Source organism: Salmo salar, chromosome ssa22 (assembly GCF_905237065.1).
Source record: "Salmo salar chromosome ssa22, Ssal_v3.1, whole genome shotgun sequence".
NCBI classification, from domain to species: domain Eukaryota; kingdom Metazoa; phylum Chordata; class Actinopteri; order Salmoniformes; family Salmonidae; genus Salmo; species Salmo salar.
Genome location: NC_059463.1, coordinates 24,067,061 through 24,088,259, shown reverse-complemented (window position 1 = coordinate 24,088,259; position 21,199 = coordinate 24,067,061). Strand labels below are relative to the sequence as shown.

At 43.8% G+C, this 21,199-nt stretch overlaps 1 protein-coding gene across 1 annotated transcript in view; it reads left to right on the top strand.

Moving 5' to 3' along the window:
* Positions 1–21,199, top strand: part of LOC106582977 (rho guanine nucleotide exchange factor 10-like protein) — a 137,892-nt gene that overhangs the window by 45,711 nt on the left and 70,982 nt on the right. The window contains 1 exon segment of the mRNA XM_045705436.1: positions 16,132–16,250. Within this exon segment, the coding sequence (XP_045561392.1) occupies positions 16,132–16,250 (119 nt within the window).

Genomic DNA, 21,199 nt, shown 5'->3' with positions numbered 1-21,199 from the left:
TGAATTGTTTCCTCCCCTTACCCAACTTTTGCCAAGTGTTTGTATTATCCGGTTATTACTTGGAAAGCGAATGTTTTTGCAGAATAGATTGGTTGCACAACAACAAACCACCCCAATGCCAATCTCACGATGCTTCTCAAGCTCAAGTTATTGGAAATCTTTTAATGGTGATGAGCAAATAACGAAGTGGTTGTTGCGGTTTAAGTGGAAAGATCCCCAAAACACAGATAGCAGCTAGCTACTCAGTGAGAGGGACAAACATTTCCAAAAGCCTATTAAAAGTTCAATATTAGGAATGTTTTTAATATAAAACATTATGACCTGTCATAAAACATTCTCTCCATCACTTTACCTGCCTGTATGCACTCTATATGCACTTATTTTTCTGGCTTCCTTATTCCTTATACTCAGTATTGCAATAGTTACGTATAGAATAGGTTTATTACTGTAGGACTATACATTTAGACCTAACATACACTACAAGTCCAAAAGTATGTGGACACCTCTTCAAATTAGTGGATTCGGCTATTTGAGCCACTGTATAACATCGAGCACACAGGGGCGGCAGGTAGCCTAGTGGTTAGAGCGTTAGGCCAGGTTGCTAGATCGTATCCCCAAGCTGACAACGTAAAAATCTGTCTTCTGCCACTGAGCAAGGCAGTTAACCCAGTGTTCCTAGGCCGTCATTGTAAATAAGTATTTGTTCTTAACTGACTTGCCTAGTTAAGCAAAGGTAAAAAAAAATAAAACACAGCTATGCAATCTCCATAGACAAAAATTGTCTGTAGAATGGCACGTACTGAAGAGCTGTGGAATCGTCTAGGAGCACAACTGCTCAGCTTGAAGTGTTAGGACACATAAGCTCACAGAATTGGACCAGGGAGTGCTGAAGCTCGTAGCGTGTAAAAATCGTCTGTCCTCGATTGCAACACCTACTACCGATTTCTAAACTGCCTCTGGAAACAACGTCAGCACTGGAACTGTTCATCGGGAGCTACATGAAATGAGTTTCCATGGGCGTGCAGCCGCACACCATGCGCAACGCCAAACGTTGGCTGGAGTGGTGTAAAGCTCGGAGCCATTGGACTCTGGAGCATTGGAAACGCGTTCTCTGAAGTGATGAATCACGCTTCACCATCTGGCAGTCCGATGGACAGATCTGGGTTTGGCGGATTCCAGGAGAACGCTACCTGCCCCAATTCATAGTGCAAACTGTACATTTTGGTGGAGGAGGAATACTTGTCTGGGGCTGTTTTTCGTGATTCGGGCTAGGCCCCTTAGTTCCAGTGAACGGAAATCTTAAAGCTACAGCATACAATAACATTCTAAGCGATTCTGTGCTTCCAACTTTGTGGCAACAGTTTGGGGAAGGCCCTTTTCTCTTTCAGCATGACAATGCCCCCGTGCACAAACTGCGAGCCAGGCCTAATCACCCAACATCAGTGCCCGACCTCACTAATGCTTTTGTGGCTGAATGGAAGCAAGTCCCCGCAGCAAGGTTCCAACATCTAGTGGAAAGCCTTCCCAGAAGAGTGGAGGCTGTTATAGCAGCAAAGGGGGGACCAACTTCATATCAATTCCCATGATTTTGGAATGAGATGTTAGACGAGCAGGTGTCCACATACCTTTGGCCATGTTGTGTACTTACACTTTATACAAAATATGACAATGTCAAAGTGAAAAGAAAATCCTACAAATCTTTACAAATTACTAAAAATGATATAACTAAAATATAGTCGTATTCACACCGTTTGTTTAGGCAAGCCTAAATTAGTCCAGCAGTAAAATATGGCTTAACAAATCACATAATAAGTAACATGGACTCACACTGTGTGAAATAATAGTGGTTGACAGGATTTCCCTGTTTACACACAACATCTGTAAGGTCACACAGTCAAGTATTGAATTTCGAGCTCATATTCAACTACAAAGACCAGAGAGCTCTTCCAAAGCCTCATAAAGAAGGGCAGTGATTGGTAGATGGGTAACAATAACACATCAGACACTTAATATTTATTTAAGCATGCCAATTTAATAATTATGCTATGGATTATGTATTGAACCACCCAGACACATCAAAGACACAGTTGTCTTTCTGAACTGAGATGCAGGACAGGAAGGAAACTGCTCAGGGATTTCACCATGAGGTGATTTTAAAACAGCTAGTTCAATGGGAGAAAACTGAGAATGAATCAACAACATTGTAGTGACTCCACAATAATGACATAATTGACAGAGTGAAAAGAATAGGATCGGAATATACAGAATAAAAATCTTTCAAAACATGCATCCTGTATGCAACAAGGCACTAAAGTAATACTGGAAAAAAAGTAATGGCAGAGGAATACACCTTTTGGCCTAAATGCTAGGCCTTATGTTTGGAGAAAATCCAACACATCACTGAGTAACTGCCACCTTAAATTCAAGCATGGTGTGGTGGCGGTATCATGGTATGGGTATGCTTGACATTGACAAAGACTGACAAAGACCGATTAACATAAACGGATGGAGCTAAGCACATGCAAAATCCTAGAGGAAAACCTGCTTCAGTTTTCTTTACACCAGACCTATAACACAAGGCCACATATACACTGGAGTTGCTTACCAAGAAGACAGTGAATATTCCTGAGTGGCAACGATTTGACTTAAATCTGCTTGAAAATATATGGTAAGACTTGGAAATTGCTGTCTAGCCATCATCCCCAACACCTTGCCAGAGCTTGAGGAATTTAGAAAAGAATAATGGGCAAATATTGCATAATTCAGGTACCCAAGAAGACTCACAGCTGTAATCGCTGCAAAAGCTCTTTCTAACATGTATTGGCTCAAGGGGTGAATACTTATCTAATCAAGGTACTTTTTGTTAGTGTTAATACAATTTAGGATAACAAAACTCCACTTTGACACTACAAAATATTTTGGGTAGATCGTTGACAAAAATAGACAATTAAATCTATTTTAATCCCACTTTGTAACAACATAAAATGTGAAGAAATCCAAGGGGCTACTTATGATAGGCAATATAGGTGAAAATCCATTGAGACATTGTTGAGGCCACAGTGTGAACAAAATGGATTTGCATCAACCCGGCCAGGATGTCAATTACATGTTAATTGCATTACACCCCCACTTTGCTTTCCCATTTAACCAAATGTAATTACAATAAGGGAGTTGTTGATGTAATTTCACGGATGGCCTGCCATCACTAGGCCCTCTTGTCATTTCATGGTCATTTCTATTTCAATCAGCAGTTGAACTCTACTCAGCTGTATCCTGTACGGACAGAGAGGGGTTGCCTTGCTCCAAAATGTCTCCAAATGGCTGATGCCCCAAATAGCAAACACTCGAATGCATGATTTAGTGAGCTATTAAACATCACAAAGCTCATTTTGGAGCCATACTCAGCCTTGTAGCTACCAGTGTTTATGTTATAACCCCCCATTTATATAACACACTTATATCCCTCAGGTATGCTTTCATGTACACTCCTTACTGTACCGCACAGAATACGCTTAGTGCCAATTTGCCAAATGCTATCCCCAAAGTGTACTTTCAAAACACATCAATCACATCTCATTGCTTACACTTAAGCTACAGGAACATAATTGTATGCCTGAGGTACAACTTGAAGCACATTAATAGCATGATTTGTCTTGTAGCGTAGCTCTTTGTCTTGGGCACATACATTATATATACAGTAGGAATGTCTGCCAGATATGAAAAGTTTGTTGATGTAGAGGTTTTTACTTTGGATGCATCCAGCAGTAAGGCCTTACATCACAGACACAATATAGAACAGATGCCTCCAGTAAAAAAAACTTTGAGAGCTTGGGCTGATAAGGTTACATCTACAAAAATATGATTCTGAGATATTGGCTTTAAAGTTCCAAAACCCTTATTGGTTTGATTGGTGACAGCGACTTTTGTCTTGTATTCTTTTGTACTTAATAACATGAATTGGGGTATTTAGAATACTACATAGGTAGAGAACATTGAACAGAACAAGGATATGTCAATAATTACATTTTGCCAATTATAACCTTATAGTCCCAAGCTCTCGAATTGTGTCACCTTGGGACCACATGTCCACAATTGCCCAACAGTGGTGCTGCAGCACACTCAGAACTCAGGAAAGCTACGTGTTCCGCAGCATCTCCTATGCCACTTCAATTGGGACTAATGTTTCTAAGAGGGTCCTACAATAACATAGCCAGACACATAGCCTAATAATTAATAGGTTCATTTTGTGCAGAATAATTAATTACTATTTCAATGTATGGACTTCCAGCCTTTCCAGGCAAGGTTAGGACTGCTGATTTGACGGCCCACACAAGCAGAGCAGACAAGTGAGAGGAGTTGAGGCGCCAGAGACAGAGAGACAGAGGAGTGGATAGAGGCAAGAAGAGAGAGGTTGAAAGGGATGGGAGGGTGGAAAGGATGATTGAGACAAGCAATCAGTCCCACCACAGGGAGCAGAGGGCAGGCAGGGGGCTGTGGCCTGCGGTTACCTTGCTATCTCTAAGTGTGTCAGACTCTCCTCTTCCCCAGCAGCCGATTGATAGACAATGCTTGAGGAGTGGAGTGTGGCTTGACCGTCCTGGCACACACTCTAAGACGCCCTCTTAAAGAGATTCTCCAGTAGTTTTGTATACTTTTTAGCCAGTAGTTCTGAAAGTAGTGCTCACAAGCCAAAAGTGTTCCCCTAAATGGTGTACTACTTACTGTATGTCACATATGTGCAGATATGTGCACCACGTCATTGCTCTCTCTCTCACTCTGCTGTGTGTGCATCTCACTAGCTGTCACTCAAATAGCGAAGGGCTGAACCTTATTGGATGGAACTCGAATTGCTAGGCTGGCCCAGGAGGGGGGAAATGGCGATGCACAGCTTCCAGTAAACAGTCGCTTTCAAACTAGGGATTTCGTGGCTAATTAAGATTTTTTTTAATTCTGCTCATAGATGATGTCTGTATGAACTACACATTGACACATCCAGCCCAAAGTGTGAGGTTTAAAAAACACTTACTAGTCACCAAAGTTCCAGAGCATGTCTTTAATCCACTGCTAACAAGCACTATGATGAAGCACCGGGGAGCAGAACACAGGAGATGGGCCATGCGCTTCCTGTACCATGTTGTAGGTTCAAGTTGAAGAGATGTCCTTCAGATCCATGCTGTCAGTTCAAGTTCTGTACAAGTTAATGGAAAACTGTAATTTATACTGTAACTTAGGGTATCATCAACAGTAAAATACCCAAATGTTTTACTGCGGCATACTATAAATTATGGTGCATTGTGTGAACATTTTGTGGCGGGAAATAATTACTGTATTTCGAATGGTACTGTATTTCCACCCCACAGAATACAGTACCGGACCATATCTTTGGAGCGTCATAAACCTTTTGACCAATTGTGCATTGGATCCCAACCTTTTTTGAACCATGGCACCCCTTGATGGGATATACAATTCTGCAGCACATCTACAATTTCCCTATTATTGGTAATGACCTCCATCTCATCTGATCCATACTGCAAATCATCGATTTTCTGTGACAATTTTTTATAGATGAAGTATGGTTTATTTTTAATAATTTTCATAGTTTTCACAGTTCCTTACTCATGGTGGTGTATTTCTGTGTACCCCTTTAAGAGAGTCCTGTGAATATGAAACAGAAAGAAAAACATGTAGCTCTGGTAAAATAAGAAAAATGACCACTTTTGGGTTTAAAAAAATAAAATGTATTAATTGTATTAACATTTTTTATTCAGATTTTTCAGGGGGGGCTGCAGCTTTGGCAGAGGCTGTGGTGTAGCTAAGCCAAGAATCATATATTAAAAATTCAACCTCTCTGGCTAAGCCTAATCAGACTTGCCTATGATAATGGTTTTCATAGAAGAAGTAAAATGATTCAAATGGCTTTGCTTGTGATGCACATCCCTCAAATCATACAAATGTAACAGCCTGAGCACACTGGACTTGAAACAACAACAACAATACACCATGTGCCGTTTAATGTATTATCTGACAGGCACTAGCACTCCCAAGTAAAGATTCCATCTGCATTCCACAGGTCATGTTTATAAGCGAGTGTTCCAAAAAATGTATCAAGATTAGGAAAAGTTTCAGGGCATATCTGAGAGTTCCTCAAGGTACACCAGTGCCGCAGCACACCGGTGGGAACCACTGCAATAGTGGGGGCATGATATTGTTGTTTCTAGTCATTAAGATATTTTGAGGCATGCCTTGTAAGAGGTTATATTGTTGTACCTGCGAGTGAGAATGTTGTACCAATTTAACTCATATTTGGTTATAGTGCTCCATCAATTTATAATGTATAGGGGACAGATTGTAGTAGCAGCAAGTCTTAAACCTTAAATGGTTGAGCATTTTGCCATGTCCTTTTGATCTCTTTTGCCCTGTAGTGTCCCCTTTACAGTGTAGTATTGTGCCTCTGTGGTGTCATTCAATGTATCTCCTTCAGGGCTCACGTTACGTATTATGGTTGTTATGGCAACTGCACGTTTATTTGCCTTGCTTAAGCAACATCAATTTCTATATGTTTTTTGTTGTAGTTATTCAGCACTGGATAAGAATGATGGAAAGATGCCTAGTGATGATGAGTCAAATACAAACAATAAAGCCGTTGCCACATGCTCCACTGTATGCTGCTAAGCTTTAACATTTCTACACCCCGAAATGAATCTGTCAGACCGCAAAGATTATCTCAACATCTCACTGTGCTCAAACAGTGGGAAATGTTTATGATGAGTAATACATTATCAGGGATTTAATTAACAAATCCCACTCTTGCATTGATCCCTAGGAAATATCAATTGCGCTGGTATATTTAATTAGTCTATAACTTTGTATCATAGGGTTGATAGACTGCTGCACTCTGGAAATTAAATCATCATCAGCAAAAGACTTGAAACACAAGCCTGATTTGAATATAACATCACAACCGGAGAAACTAAACCCCTATGTGGAATGGCTTGAATGCACCTTTCCATGTTGGGATCAATCACCATTTCAACTCCTGTCTGTTGAATTGGACATGTCAATTTGTCACAGGATGCTATTCAATTCTTGAATGGATTAAAACTTGGATGGAATTGACCCCGACTCCCACCACATTAATAGGCTTCCAAATAGAACAGATCACACTGAGTATGAATAGTTGAAGGTCAAAATACAGCATTTAAACTTGGACAACAGCTAGAGAGCTCTCATTCATTAAACCAAAGGTGGTAGAGTGTGTTTTAATAAAAAAAACTAAGTGGGAGCAGATCGTCCATGGCCTAGTCCAATTGGTGAAGCTTTAAAGACAGTTGTCCAACATTCATTGTGCTACATTTGATCAAGTCAAGGGAACAAGGCCTGACATTTTGATGAATGCAATTGAGCGTTCTCTTGCTAATGGTTTAGCTATTCAAAATCACAGACTCCTACATGACCAAGACAAGGTTATTTTGGGGCAGCTTTTTGATAGTTCACTGCAACGACTTGCTTGACTTCTATGGAATGTTCATTTTGAAAAGGCAATTTTGCAATATGTAAATGTTTCTGTTCGGTTTTCAATGGCAAGAAATACATGAAGGACAGATTAATTGTTGGCTACGGTCATACTACAGTCTGTGTATTTGGATTTGGCCGGATTAAGTCGTCATTGTAAATAAGAATGTATTCTTAACTGACTTACCTAGAAAAAGTTAAAAATAAATAAAAATGTGGTCTTCAGCAGTAAGTCCAGTACATTTTGTACTGATGTAGTATACCACAGCACAGTTTACCACAGTACACTTTGCTTTATTATGGACGACAGGTTCAGTACACATCAATGCATCCTATATCAGAATGTAGGCACTGGCACTCACTTAAGGGTAGGAAGCATGATTTTTTTACTCATCAAATGAACAATACAGTGTGGTCAAAGACTTAGTAACTTAGTTGTAGTCATGATCTGGTTACCTATAACTACAAACAAAGTTATGATTTCTTCAAACATACTCACAATGGACTATTTCTCAACATCATATGGAGAATCTACTCTGCGTTAACTAGCTCGAGCTGGCTAACGTAAACCACTTGCCATACTGATTTGTTGGCAGTGGTGAGCTACAATACACCAATCATGAGGAGGTATAACGTAAACAACCAATCAGATTCCCCACACGTGGGAGCCACATGATCCTGCTCTGCTTTTCCATTCCATGTAGCTCTGACTTCTCCTGCACCACTGACAGGCTTGCCTCTGGCTCAAAAGGAAAGTAGAAAACCATTCCTGCCTGCTCTAATTGTTTAGCTAGTACTTCGTATGGTCTTCATTTGTTTTTCACCCTCCAAATTGTTTGGTCAACTTTGTATTATTGTCTCTGTAGTCTATCTACTTTGGATTTACCTCACTATATGTTAATTTGATTAGCTAACTCTCCGTGCTGCCATTTTTGTGTGTGTTTCTGTGGGTTCCTGCCTTTGCTAGACTAGTTGCTGTTGATTTCTGTCATATTACTTAGCTCTGTCTCCCATGGTGGTTGGGTAGCTAGGCTAGTTAGCTGGCTAGGCTAGCTAGCAGGCTAAAATAACTAACTTTAGCTTGCTGGATGACTGGCTTGCTGGCTAAGATAAATGCATATACCGGTAACATTATTTGATAACTGGTTGGATGTATTTCCAAAGTAACCGTTATTGATTTGACAAAACCTTGGTTTTATTTAATGTAGTTGTAAGCTAGGTGTTGATAGCTACTGGCTGACTCATTCTGTGTTAACGTAACGTTAGCAGGCTAGTAGGGCTAATGTTAGTAGCCTAGTTGGCTAGCAACCTTGCAAGCTGATTTGTAACAATAGATTCATAAAGTATTTGCTTGTAAGTTGGCAGAAAATCTTATTGAAATCAGTAGTCATGCAAATGACTTGGTTTCATTTCAAGTTATACTTTTGAAGTTATTTCTGTTGGCTTTTAAGAGTGTGCAAAGCTGTTATCAAGGCAAAGGGTGGCTACTTTGAAGAATCTAAAATATAAAATATATTTTGATTTGCTTAACACTTTTTTGGTTACTACATGATTCCATATGTGTTATTTAATAGTTTTGATGTCTTCGCTATTATTCTACAATGTAGAAAATAGTAAAAATTAAGAAAAACCCTTGAATGACTGTCACGCCCTGACCTGAGAGAGACGGTTTGTTTCTCTATGTGGTTAGGTCAGGGTGTGGGGTGGGCATTCTATGGTGTCTTATTTCTTTGTGTTGAGCCGAGTATGGTTCCTAATCAGAGGCAGCTGTCTATCGTTGTCTCTGATTAGGAATCATATTTAGGCAGCCTTTCCCCCCACCTGTAGTTGTGGGATCTTATTTTTGTACTGCTTGTTATAGCCTGCAAGACGTGACAGTCGTTTGTTTATGATTTTGTTTAAGTGTTCTGATTTATAATAAATAATAAGATGAACACTCACCACGCTGCACCTTGGTCTACTCCTTTGGACGGTCGTTACAATGACTAGGTGTGTCTAAACTTTTGACTGGTACTGTACATTCAGTCTGAATCTGCCATCCTATAAGTTGGTGTGTGACTTCAAAATGAGGGGTGTTGTAAAAAGAAAATTCATCAGTGATTGGATCGTATCTAACCAATCAAAGTATCAAAGTTGATAACGTCATCATGTAGGCTGGCTCTGGCCCAACCCATCGGTTTCTGGGACCAAGAATGTGTTTGCTTTCTAGAAATCGTAGGTGAGTGAGGCAAATCCAGACTCATCGTGGAGAAGAAACATTAGTTTGGGTAGCCAGGCAGTTTGGGTAACCAGGAAATAGAAGTCATATTATAGGATTCTTTTTTGTTTAGTTGTATATGAGGCAGCCAGATGGCATAGAGAAGCAGCCCCACAGCAGCATTCAAGACTGGAGTGGATGTGTCACGAATTCCACCGAAGGTGACTCCCCTGCCTGCTCGGGCGGCGCTCGGCGGTCGTCGTCACCGGCCTACTAGCCGCCGCTGATGCCTTTTTCCTTTTCGTTTGGTATGTCTTATTGTTTGCACCTGTTCCCCATTTGGTTCTCTTGATTTATGGTTATTTAAGCCTGTTTATGTCACCCGATTTGGCTATCGCTTTCTGTAAAAAGAGGGCGACCCGATTACCACCTCATCGACGAGGGGATTGCGTGATAAACCTCCAGGTAAACGCTACACTTCCCAGGAGTCACGTGTACCCATTGTCACAGGAGGAGACGTTGGCTATGGAGACATATGTCACGGAATCTCTGAGACAAGGGTACATTCGGCCCTCCATGTCACCCGTCTCCTCAAGTTTCTTTTTCATGAAGAAAAAGGATGGTGGGCTGCGTCCGTGCATTGATTATCGAGGTCTAAATTCTATCACAGTAGGGTTTAGTTACCCGCTACCGCTCATTGCTACGGCGGTGGAATCATTTCACGGCGCGCGTTTTTTCACGAAATTGGACCTCAGGAGCGCATACAATCTGGTGCGTATCCGGGGAGGAGACGAGTGGAAAACCGCATTCAGTACCACATCGGGCCACTATGAGTACCTCGTCATGCCGTATGGGTTAAAGAATGCTCCAGCCGTCTTTCAATCCTTTGTTGACGAGATTCTCAGGGACCTGCACGGGCAGGGTGTGGTGTAGTATATTGATGACATCCTGATCTATTCCGCCACCCGCAGGTCATTCTCCGGACGACTGCTGGAGAATGACCTGTACGTTAAGGCTGAGAAATTTGAGTTTTTCAAATGAGCCGTTTCCTTCCTGGGGTATCGCATTTCCACCTCGGGGGTGGTGATGGAGGATGACCGCGTTAAAGCCGTGCGTAATTGGCCGACTCCGACCACGGTAAAGGAGGTGCAGCGGTTTTTAGGGTTTGCCAATTACTACCGGAGGTTTATCCGGGGCTTTGGTCAAGTTGCTGCTCCCATTACCTCACTGCTGAAGGGGGTCCGGCACGCTTGCGCTGGTCAGCAGAGGCGAACAGAGCGTTCAGTCGCCTGAAGGAGCTGTTTACCGACGCTCCCGTGCTGGCTCATCCGGATCCCTCTTTGGCATTCATAGTGGAGGTGGACGCGTCCGAGACTGGGGTGGGGGCCGTGCTATCACAGCGCTCGGGCACGCCACCCAAACTCCGCCCGTGCGCTTTCTTTTCCAGGAAGCTCGGGCCGGTGGAGCAGAACTATGATGTGGGGGACCGGGAGTTGTTAGCTGTGGTCAAGGCTCTGAAGGTGTGGAGACATTGGCTTGAGGGGGCTAAGCACCCTTTCCTCATCTGGACTGACCACCGTAATCTCGAGTACATCCGGGCAGCTAGGAGACTGAATCCGCGTCAGGCCAGGTGGGCCATGTTTTTTACCCGTTTCCGGTTCACGATCTCTTATCGGCCAGGTGCACAGAACACGAAGGCCGACGCACTGTCCCGCCTATATGACACCGAGGAGAGGACCATCGATCCAGGCTCCCATCATTCCAGCGTCGTGCTTGGTAGCTCCGGTGGTATGGGAGTTGGACGCGGAGATCGAACGGGCGTTACGGTTGGAACCTGCACCATCGCAGTGTCCGGCAGGTGTCCAGTACGTGCCGCTTGGTCTCCGTGATCGATTGATTCGATGGGCCCATAATCTCCCCTCTTCGGGTCACCCTGGGATCGAGAGGACAGTGCGGAACCTGAGGGGAAAGTACTGGTGGTCCACCTTGGCCAAGGACGTGCGGTTGTATGTTTCCTCCTGCTCGGTGTGCGCTCAGAGCAAGGCTCCTCGACACCTGCCTAGAGGGAAATTACACCCCCTCCCCGTTCCACAGCGGCCGTGGTCGCACTTGTCAGTGGACTTCCTCACTGACCTTCCCGTCTCTCAGGGGAACACCACTATCCTGGTCGTTGTGGATCGGTTCTCGAAGTCCTGCCGTCTCATCCCGTTGCCCGGTCTCCCTACGGCTCTGCAGACTGCGGAGGCCCTGTTTACCCATGTCTTCCGGCACTACGGGGTGCCCGAGGACATCGTTTCTGATCGGGGTCCCCAGTTCACATCCAGAGTTTGGAGGGCGTTCATGGAACGTTTGGGGGTCTCGGTCAGCCTGACCTCGGGTTTCCACCCTGAAAGTAATGGGCAGGTGGAGAGGGTGAACCAAGAGGTGGGTAGGTTTCTAAGGACGTATTGCCGGGACCGGCCCAGGGAATGGGCGAGATACGTCCCATGGGCAGAAATAGCCCAAAATTCCCTACGTCACTCATCGACCAACATGTCACCGTTCCAGTGCGTGTTGGGCTACCAGCCGGTCCTGGCTCCATGGCACCAGAGCCAGACCGAGGCTCCTGTGGTGGAGGATTGGGTGCAGCGCTCGAAGGACACTTGGAGAGCCGTCCAAAACGCACTCACTAAGGCGAGTGGACGGCAGAAGAAGAGCGCTGACCAGCACCGCAGTGAGACCCCTGTGTTTGCACCAGGGGATCGAGTCTGGCTCTCGGCTAGAAACCTGCCCCTCCGCTTGCCCTGCCGGAAGCTGGGCCCGCAGTGTGTAGGGCCGTTTAAAGTCCTGAGGAGGATAAACGAGGTGTGTTACCGGTTACAACTTCCATCTTACTACCGTATTAACCCCTCGTTTCATGTGTCTCTCCTCAGGCCGGTGGTGGCTGGTCCCATGCAGGAAGGTGAGGTGCCGGAGGTTCCTCCACCCCCGCTGGACATTGGGGGGTCCCCGGCGTATAAGATACGCGCCATTCTGGACTCCAGACTTCGGGGGGGGGCCTACAGTACCTCGTCGACTGGGAGGGGTACGGTGCGGAGGAGAGGTGCTGGGTACCTAGGAAGGACATTTTGGACCCCCCACTACTGAGGGAATTCCACCGCCTTCATGGGGATCGCCCTGCGCCTCGTCCTCCGGGTCGCCCTCGAGGCCGGTGGCGGCGCACTGCGGGAGCCGCGCGTCAGGAGGGGGGTACTGTCACGAATTCCACCGAAGGTGACTCCCCTGCCTGCTCGGGCGGCGCTCGGCGGTCGTCGTCACCGGCCTACTAGCCGCCGCTGATCCCTTTTTCCTTTTCGTTTGGTATGTCTTATTGTTTGCACCTGTTCCCCATTTGGTTCTCTTGATTTATGGTTATTTAAGCCTGTTTAGCCCGCCCAGGTTTGTGCGGGATTATTTGCGTCAGTGTGTTTGTTATTGGATGTGCTGGCGATCGTATAGTGTTGTTTTATGTGCGTGCTGTGCGCCTGTTGTTTTTGGGCACCTCGCATTTTCACGCCGGTTGTGTTGGCGTCGACCGTTTTTGTTGTGTTAAGGAATAAACACATTATCTCCTTACCTCTGCTCTCTGCGCCTGACTCCTACCACCACTCCTAGCATTTACTGACAGGATGACTGTTTTACCTCCAGACTATCCATCCTTAGTGTATTGGTTCTAAGGTTTTATTTTTGAGTGGTTGACATCCAGACGCAGCTCCTGACAGCAATTTTATGTGATGGTGTGTAATCTGTCACAACTGATATTTTCTAGTTCTTTTCCACATTTGGCAGTGGTGTACTGACCAGTGCTGTACTGTGGCTAGGCCGAGCTCCCCTCTCTCTTTCCTCCCTCTTTCATTCAGACCTGATGAGACACGTTGTTTGTTTATCTTTCACCTTGATGCTTCAGTTTACAACACAACATTAAGCAGAATAATGGCAGCTGGAGAGAGGGAGGGAGGGAGGGAGGGACAGAGATATTTGGCTGTGGAGCTTTGGCTGTGGAGCTCTGGCTTTCTGCTCTATCTGAAAGGGTTAGAGGGTCTTTTGTGAATAGAATGTATTATCTCTGATTCATTAGTGACTTTGGCCGTGTGTGTGTGTGTGTGTGTGTGTGTGTGTGTGTGTGTGTGTGTGTGTGTGTGTGTGTGTGTGTGTATGCACATGCCCATGTGTGCTTGTGAGCGAAGTTTACTGTCTGTCTTTCTCTCATTAAGGCCTACATTAGACTGGTTGTGTGTTGACTGTTTGTTCCGAGGGGCAGGCACCATTACTTGTCATCATTAATACACAGGAAAAGCTGAATGGCAGGGTGTGTTTTCACAATGCCTGTATTTTGTTTTTCTTCTCCCTCCCTTCATGCACACAGTACTTAAGGAAATCAGAATGGGTAACAGTCTTGGATGTACTCAGGTATTTAATATCACCCTCCACAACAAATAACATCAGCAGGACCAATACCTTTGCTGAACCAACAATCACTTGGTTGCCAAACATACAGTAGTTGAGTGTTATTTATGCTCATTGAATGATTAGCTGAAGAAAGGTGCTGAGCACCTTTCTGCAAAGGAAATCAGTGGAACCTCTGACCCACGCGGACCAGCTTCGGGCAATCTGCCTTCAATTAGAGCCTTTTAATAAATTACCCTCATAGCCCTGATCCTCCCTGGGAAGAGCTCTATCTGAGAAAGGTTCAGAGATCATCTCAGAGGGAGATCATTTAGGAATACTTTGCAGTTATGAATACTTTATACATGATTGCAACCCAAACACTAAATAGCCCAACTTCATCATTATTGATTAATCAGTTGATGATCTGTCTGAGCCTGCTCCTCTGATTTGTCAGGTAGTCTTCTCTGGCAGGATACTTCATCTGGTTGCTCTGGTCAAATGCTGTACCATTTCTAATGTGTATTGATTTGACATAGTGCATGTGCCCATGTATTTCAATGGCCAACACTAGGGAGCTACAGTACATCATCATTTGCAACCTAACTTTCAACATAAATACCACCCCTCAGTGATTTAGACTAGTGGATTTTAGCGATACAGTATGTTTTTTCTTCTGGCATACGAGAAAGCCTGGACTTTCCTCTTTTTTTCTTAGCATTGTTGTCAAAAGACATCTCAACTCTATCATTCTGAAGACACACTCAAGGTTTCACTGTTCCTATTCACACTGGTTCAGAGAAATATGGAATAAGTTATCATAAGAAATGAGTATCAGATATGAAAGCCTGTCAACAGAAGGCGCTTTGACCTTGACCCTGTCCTCTCACTCACTCCAGACATCACTGAATGGATTCATATTTTGAAGGTCATCAATCTCAAGGAGGTTATAAATGTGTATCATCATGAACAATTATTCAGTACTGTACTGAGGCTTGTAAACATGAAGCTATGCAGAGTTAAGAGGTGTTAAATGTACGTGTCTCCAGTACATATTTATCTATGGAAAATCTGAGAATAAGGGTTTAAAAGCAGTGCGACATCTTGAGGTACTGTATCACCTGCAAATTCACTCCCTCTTTTTGTGTACCAGTCCTTCTAAGGGAAACCCATCTGAAATGTTATGAGTTGTGGAGACAGAACTCAACTAATTGGCCCTTAAGTCTCCTGTATTCCTACCTGCACTGCAACAGCCAAATAGCAAAAACAACCGCCCCTGTCAAATTAACTGGTCGCACATCTCAAACCAAATGAGGTGTTTAAGATACACTGTGATGTTAATGCTTTGGAAACAGCAACTCTGTATTTCTGTGGCTTATTGCATATTGATATATGCAGTTATGCACAAGACACAGGGAGTAAATTAAAACAAGCTGTTTGATTGCACGCACAATTGCCTTTTAGTTAGTTGCAATTGACAGTTACGAAATTACTTAATGGAGGTATTTTGGCAGATTTGTGTTGTGTCTGGCGAGCAGGTGCACCTGTTGTAGTGGCTTCGAGGTATTCAGATGTCATGCGCCAGCCAAATTCTTTATTAACCAGCGATTGCCTTTCTCCTGCTGGGGCAGATTCTTGCTGTTATTTTCTCTTTAATAAAGGATCATCACCAGTGTCTTAATCAGTGTTGGCCTAGCATGGAGCTGCTGGGCGTGGGCTGTACCTGGTCCCATCTCCCCTTGCTCTGACTGATTACACACACACAATTCTAATTATCCTATTCATATTACATACCTGAAACCAATTCATCGGGTTACACTTTGTTTTGGAAACAAGAAAATAGACCGTGTCCACTGTTCAGTCAAGTATTTCATATTTCTTGTGATTGCTTATTTGATGTGGGTCCTAAAGAGCCCACTTGGAAGGCTCAACTGCAGTAAGTACAAATACAGTTACAAGGTATATGCCATTACGACATATGATTGATTGGAATTAAAACCTGTTGTCTTTTCTTCTAGGAGAGGAGAACACACCAGGATGGTTCTGTGCAGAGGATGAAGGGAAGACCATGGCACCATTTTGGCCTTTACTGGCCTGCCGTGTGCCTGTCTTTACCACCAAATCCTCGGACAGGAAGGTGAGTTCCAGGTTAAAACGCCTCTTTGTTCGACTCAAGTCTTCTAGTTAAACAGAGTAGTGTGGGTTCTTCGATAGTTTTTAGAATTGTTTCTCAGACATGAACTGAGGCACACTGTAGGGCTAAACAGAATGGCCGCCCCCTATCGACATCACCACGCAATCAATAATCAGATCGCAGCAACAACCATGAATGAGGAGTATAATATTATGTCTACTCAGCTATATTACAGTGCAATTAAACACACTAATTTCCCATTGAAGGCAATCAAAGAGTACTTGCTGCAGCCCAGGAGCTAAAAATACCCTGTCTCAGGATGATCTCACTACAAAGGTCCTAGGCTATCAAAATATTAAGATTGCATTGAAAAGACAGGTCTACAGTTGAAGTTGGAAGTTTACATACACTTAGGTTGGAGTCATTAAAACTCATTTTTCAACCACTCCACAAATGTCTTGTTAACAAACTATAGTTTTGGCAAGTCGGTGAGGACATCTACTTTGTGCATGACACAAGTGATTTTCCAACAATTGTTTACAGACAGATTATTTCACTTTTAATTCACTGTATCACAATTCCAGTGGGTCAGAAGTTTACATACACTAAGTTGACTGTGCCTTTAAACTGCTTGGAAAATTCCCCAAAATGATGTCATGGCTTTAGAAACTTCTGATAGGCTAATTGACATCATTTGAGTCAATTGGAGGTGCACCTGTGGATGTATTTCAAGTCCTACCTTCAAACTCAGTGCCGCTTTGCTTGACATCATTGGAAAATCAAAAGAAATCAGCCAAGACCTCAGAAAAAAATGTGTAGACCTCCACAAGTCTGGTTAATCCTTGGGAGCAATTTCTAAACGCCTGAAGGTACCACGTTCATCTGTACAAAGAATAGTACGCAAGTATAAACACAATGGGACCATGCAGCCGTCATACCGCTCAGGAAGGAGATGCGTTCTGTCTCCTAGAGATGAACGTACTTTGGGGCGAAAAGTGCAAATCAATCCCAGAACAACAGCAAAGGACCTTGTGAAGATGCTGGAGGAAACAGGTACAAAAGTATCTATATCCACAGTAAAACGAGTCCTATATCAACATAAGCTCAAAGGCCACTCAGCAAGGAAGAAGCCACTGCTCCAAAACAACCATAATAAAGCAAGACTACGGTTTGCAACTGCACATGGAGACAAAGATCGTTCTTTTTGGAGAAATGTCCTCTGGTCTGATGAAAATAGAACTGTTTGGTCATAATGACCATCTTTATGTTTGGAGGAAAGAGGGGGATGCTTGCAAGCCGAAGAACACCCTCCCTACCATGAAGCATGGGGGGTGGCAGCATCATGTTATGGGGGTGCTTTGCTGCAGGAGGGACTGGTGCACTTCACAAAATAGATGGCATCATGAGGGAGGAAAATTATGTGGATATACTGAAGCAACATCTCAAGACATCAGTCAGGAAGTTAAAGCTTGGTCGCAAATGGGTCTTCCAAATGGACAATGACCCCAAGCATACTTCCAAAGTTGTAGCAAAATGGCTTAAGGACAACAAAGTCAAGGTATTGGAGTGCCCATCACAAAGCCCTGACCTCAATCCTATAGAAAATTTGTGTGCAGAACTGAAAAAGTGTGTGCGAGCAAGGAGGCCTACAAACCTGACTGTTACACCAGCTCTGTCAGGAGGAATGGTCCAAAATACACCCAACTTTTTGTGGGAAGCTTGTGGAAGGCTACCCGAAATGTTTGACCCAAGTTAAACAATTTAAAGACAATGCCAATCAAATACTAATTGAGTGTATGTAAGCTTCTGACCCACTGGGAAATAAAATCTGAAATAAATCATTCTCTCTACTATTATTCTGACATTTCACATTCTTAAAATAAAGTGGTGATCCTAACTAACCTAAGACAGTGATTTTTTAAAAGTCAGGAGTTGTGAAGAACTGAGTTTAAGTGTTTTTGCCTAAGGTGTATTTAAACTTCTGACTTCAACTGTAGATGCACAAAAGTCACATTGTGTTCTGATTGTGTTCAGATCTGTCTGACCACCACAGGAGGTGCATTGTGTGCAGATATTTCCTGTCTGGACACAATCAGGCTACCGAAGTGCATACAGTTGGTGACGTCATCAGCACTTCGCTTTGCTTGCTAGCTTTCTGGCTAGTTACAGAAGTTAGCAGGCTACTTAGCTACAGTAGTTAGCTACTGCCATCAAGTTGTTGTTGTGTAATTAACATATTTGCCTATTCCACCATTTTCAGAATGCATACTTGCATTTGCATATAGCGTGGGAAAAGGGAATCCGGAAACAATGTGGGCACATTTAAATGTAAATGTAGATGCATGATGTGTTCGGAATTCTATGATCAAAACTTCATGATTAAAATTCCAAAACTTTATTAACTGCCAACTCTAGACACGACCGTGGAGTCTTAGAATTACAAGGTGACACTGTACCTTCCACAGCAAAGCTGGTTAGAAAGTGGCGATCGATAGAGCCTGTGAAGAGTTGGGAGCCTCTCATAGATCAAATGGCAAACTCAGGTGAGAGACAGACTAAAAGGGTTTCAGGACTCCGTCAAAGAGTTATAAAAATCAATTTGCAGTGGCTGGAAGATGATATTCAGACTACATTTTTAGCTATAATGCGGTTATGGGGCTTGCATCGCAAGGTGGGTGGGGGATTCCAAATTACCACCAGAGGAGGATGTTATAAAGTGATCAGGCAGTTACCTTAATGGTCGTGGGACACCCAAGCATAAATCAATGTTCCGACATTAGATTAAGATCCCACACACAACCCAATAGTCTGTCTGGAAACTATGTGGGCAACGGAGCAAGGGGGGTCCTCGGCAGCTGGAAAAGTTGAGTCTAGAGGAGACAAACATGCCTCTCTATTACTGTGGGTTTTAGAACACTCCCAGAGGATCGCATGGAGCTTCTGGATTCTTCGACTAATATCTGGTACACCTGCTGAGAGAGTGAGCCAAAGCAATTCATGGACTTGGAGCCAGAAGTACCACATTGCTTCAGGATTTGCCCACATTCTCTATTTCTGACACTAACAAATGAAGCACCTGCGCATGCCAATAGAAGGGCATATCTGTCATTAATATGAGCTGACCATGAAATTGCCTGATACCGAATTATTTCCTTGGGATGAGAGACAGCTTTGTGTTTGTGCTTGCATGACAGTATGTGACTGTGTGGGTGAGTTTCTGAAATTAATGTTTTTGTGTGCACATTAGTTGTTGATGTAGAGGATGTGGGAACAAGGGGCTGGGAGAGGCGAGCTGAATATGTTTTCTCTTTAACCAAAGAGAAGGTGGTAAGTCTTTCATGCAGAACAGCCTGTGATTAAGGGCTTAACTCAACAGCAGCCCCCCTTCCTCTCTTTTTCTATCCCTTCCTCTCTCTTTCCCTGTCTTTCTCTCATTCTTTCTCCCTCTCTCTTCTTCTGTCTCTCTCTTATCTCTCTCTCCTGTTTCCCTTCCTCTCTCTGCAGTTCTGCCTTTGCACTACGACTGGGAAGCACACGCCTCTCTGTGACAAAGCTCCCAACATCTCTTTCTCCCACGTTGGCAGCCTCACTTGGCAGTCTGACTTGATTGAGGGCGAGACAAAAAAGACATCCAGATTAAAAGAGATGTGGCCGAAGGGGCCAGAGTCGTTACGAAAGAAAAATAAAGTTCCAAAGCAGCGTAGCATGAACAACATGTGAGCAGAGTATGGGTCACCTGAGGGAGCTCAGCCCACTGATCGCTGCTGTGCGCTCTGTACTCTGAACACTGCTCTGCTCTGCTCGCTGGGAGATGGAGAGGGCTGCCGGGCAAAGTCGTTAGGCACCAGAGAAAACCCTTATCACAAGTCTCTGTTGAGTGAGATCAGTAGGGACTGACTGACACACACGCACACGACCCAATCTACCAGGCATGGTTTGACCCACTTCTGAGGCACATAAGCAGTGTCTGTCATTGCTAATGTAAAACATACTGTAGCCCTTTGTTGTTCTTGGAACTAATTAGAATATGTTAACCATGCAATGCCTCCAACTTTAAGCTCTACTGTATGTTGAAATGAGGTCTTTGTAGAATGTATTGTATTATTAGAACACCATACCCCTACCCCATTGCCCACCTCACCAACCACATGTGAACCTGTTGTTCATAAAACTAATACAGAGGGGTGAAAGTGAGTGTTCATGTTGTCCAGGGAAGTGGCTGTAGGCTGTTGCCTTTGTCTAACTCTGCTGGGTGTTAAAAGGGTTTTAGTTGGCTTGTCTGTGGTGCTCAACTTGAATCCCCCAGCTAGGGTCCAGCTTCACCACTCCACTCTCCTCCTTTCTCCACCGTGAATGTCACAGGGAAGTGGTCTGCTGTGTTCCCAAGGCCGTCTATTTCCATTCCATGTAGCGTATGTCCCACTCAGACGCTCCAAGGCCAGGCTAATGGAGCAGGGTTTGGAGCAGGGTTCTTTCTCCCTCTCTCTTCTTCTGTCTCTCTCTTATCTCTCTCTCCTGTTTCCCTTCCTCTCTGCAGTTCTGCCTTTGCACTACGACTGGGAAGCACACGCCTCTCTGTGACAAAGCTCCCAACATCTCTTTCTCCCACGTTGGCAGCCTCACTTGGCAGTCTGACTTGATTGAGGGCGAGACAAAAAAGACATCCAGATTAAAAGAGATGTGGCCGAAGGGGCCAGATCCGACATACAGATGTCGGATCTTAATTTGAGCAAGTTTTCTACAGGAAATATTAATTATTATGTGGATTATAATAAATTGATACATTTTAATGTGGAAATTACAAACTTAACTTCTTGGGGCTATGTGGGACGCTAGCGTGCCACCCGTGGTGCACCCTATCAACAGCAGGTGCATTTCAAGAGCGGCAAATTTGAAACCAAATAAATGTCAAAATTCAAATTTTTCAAACATACAACTATCTTACACCCTTT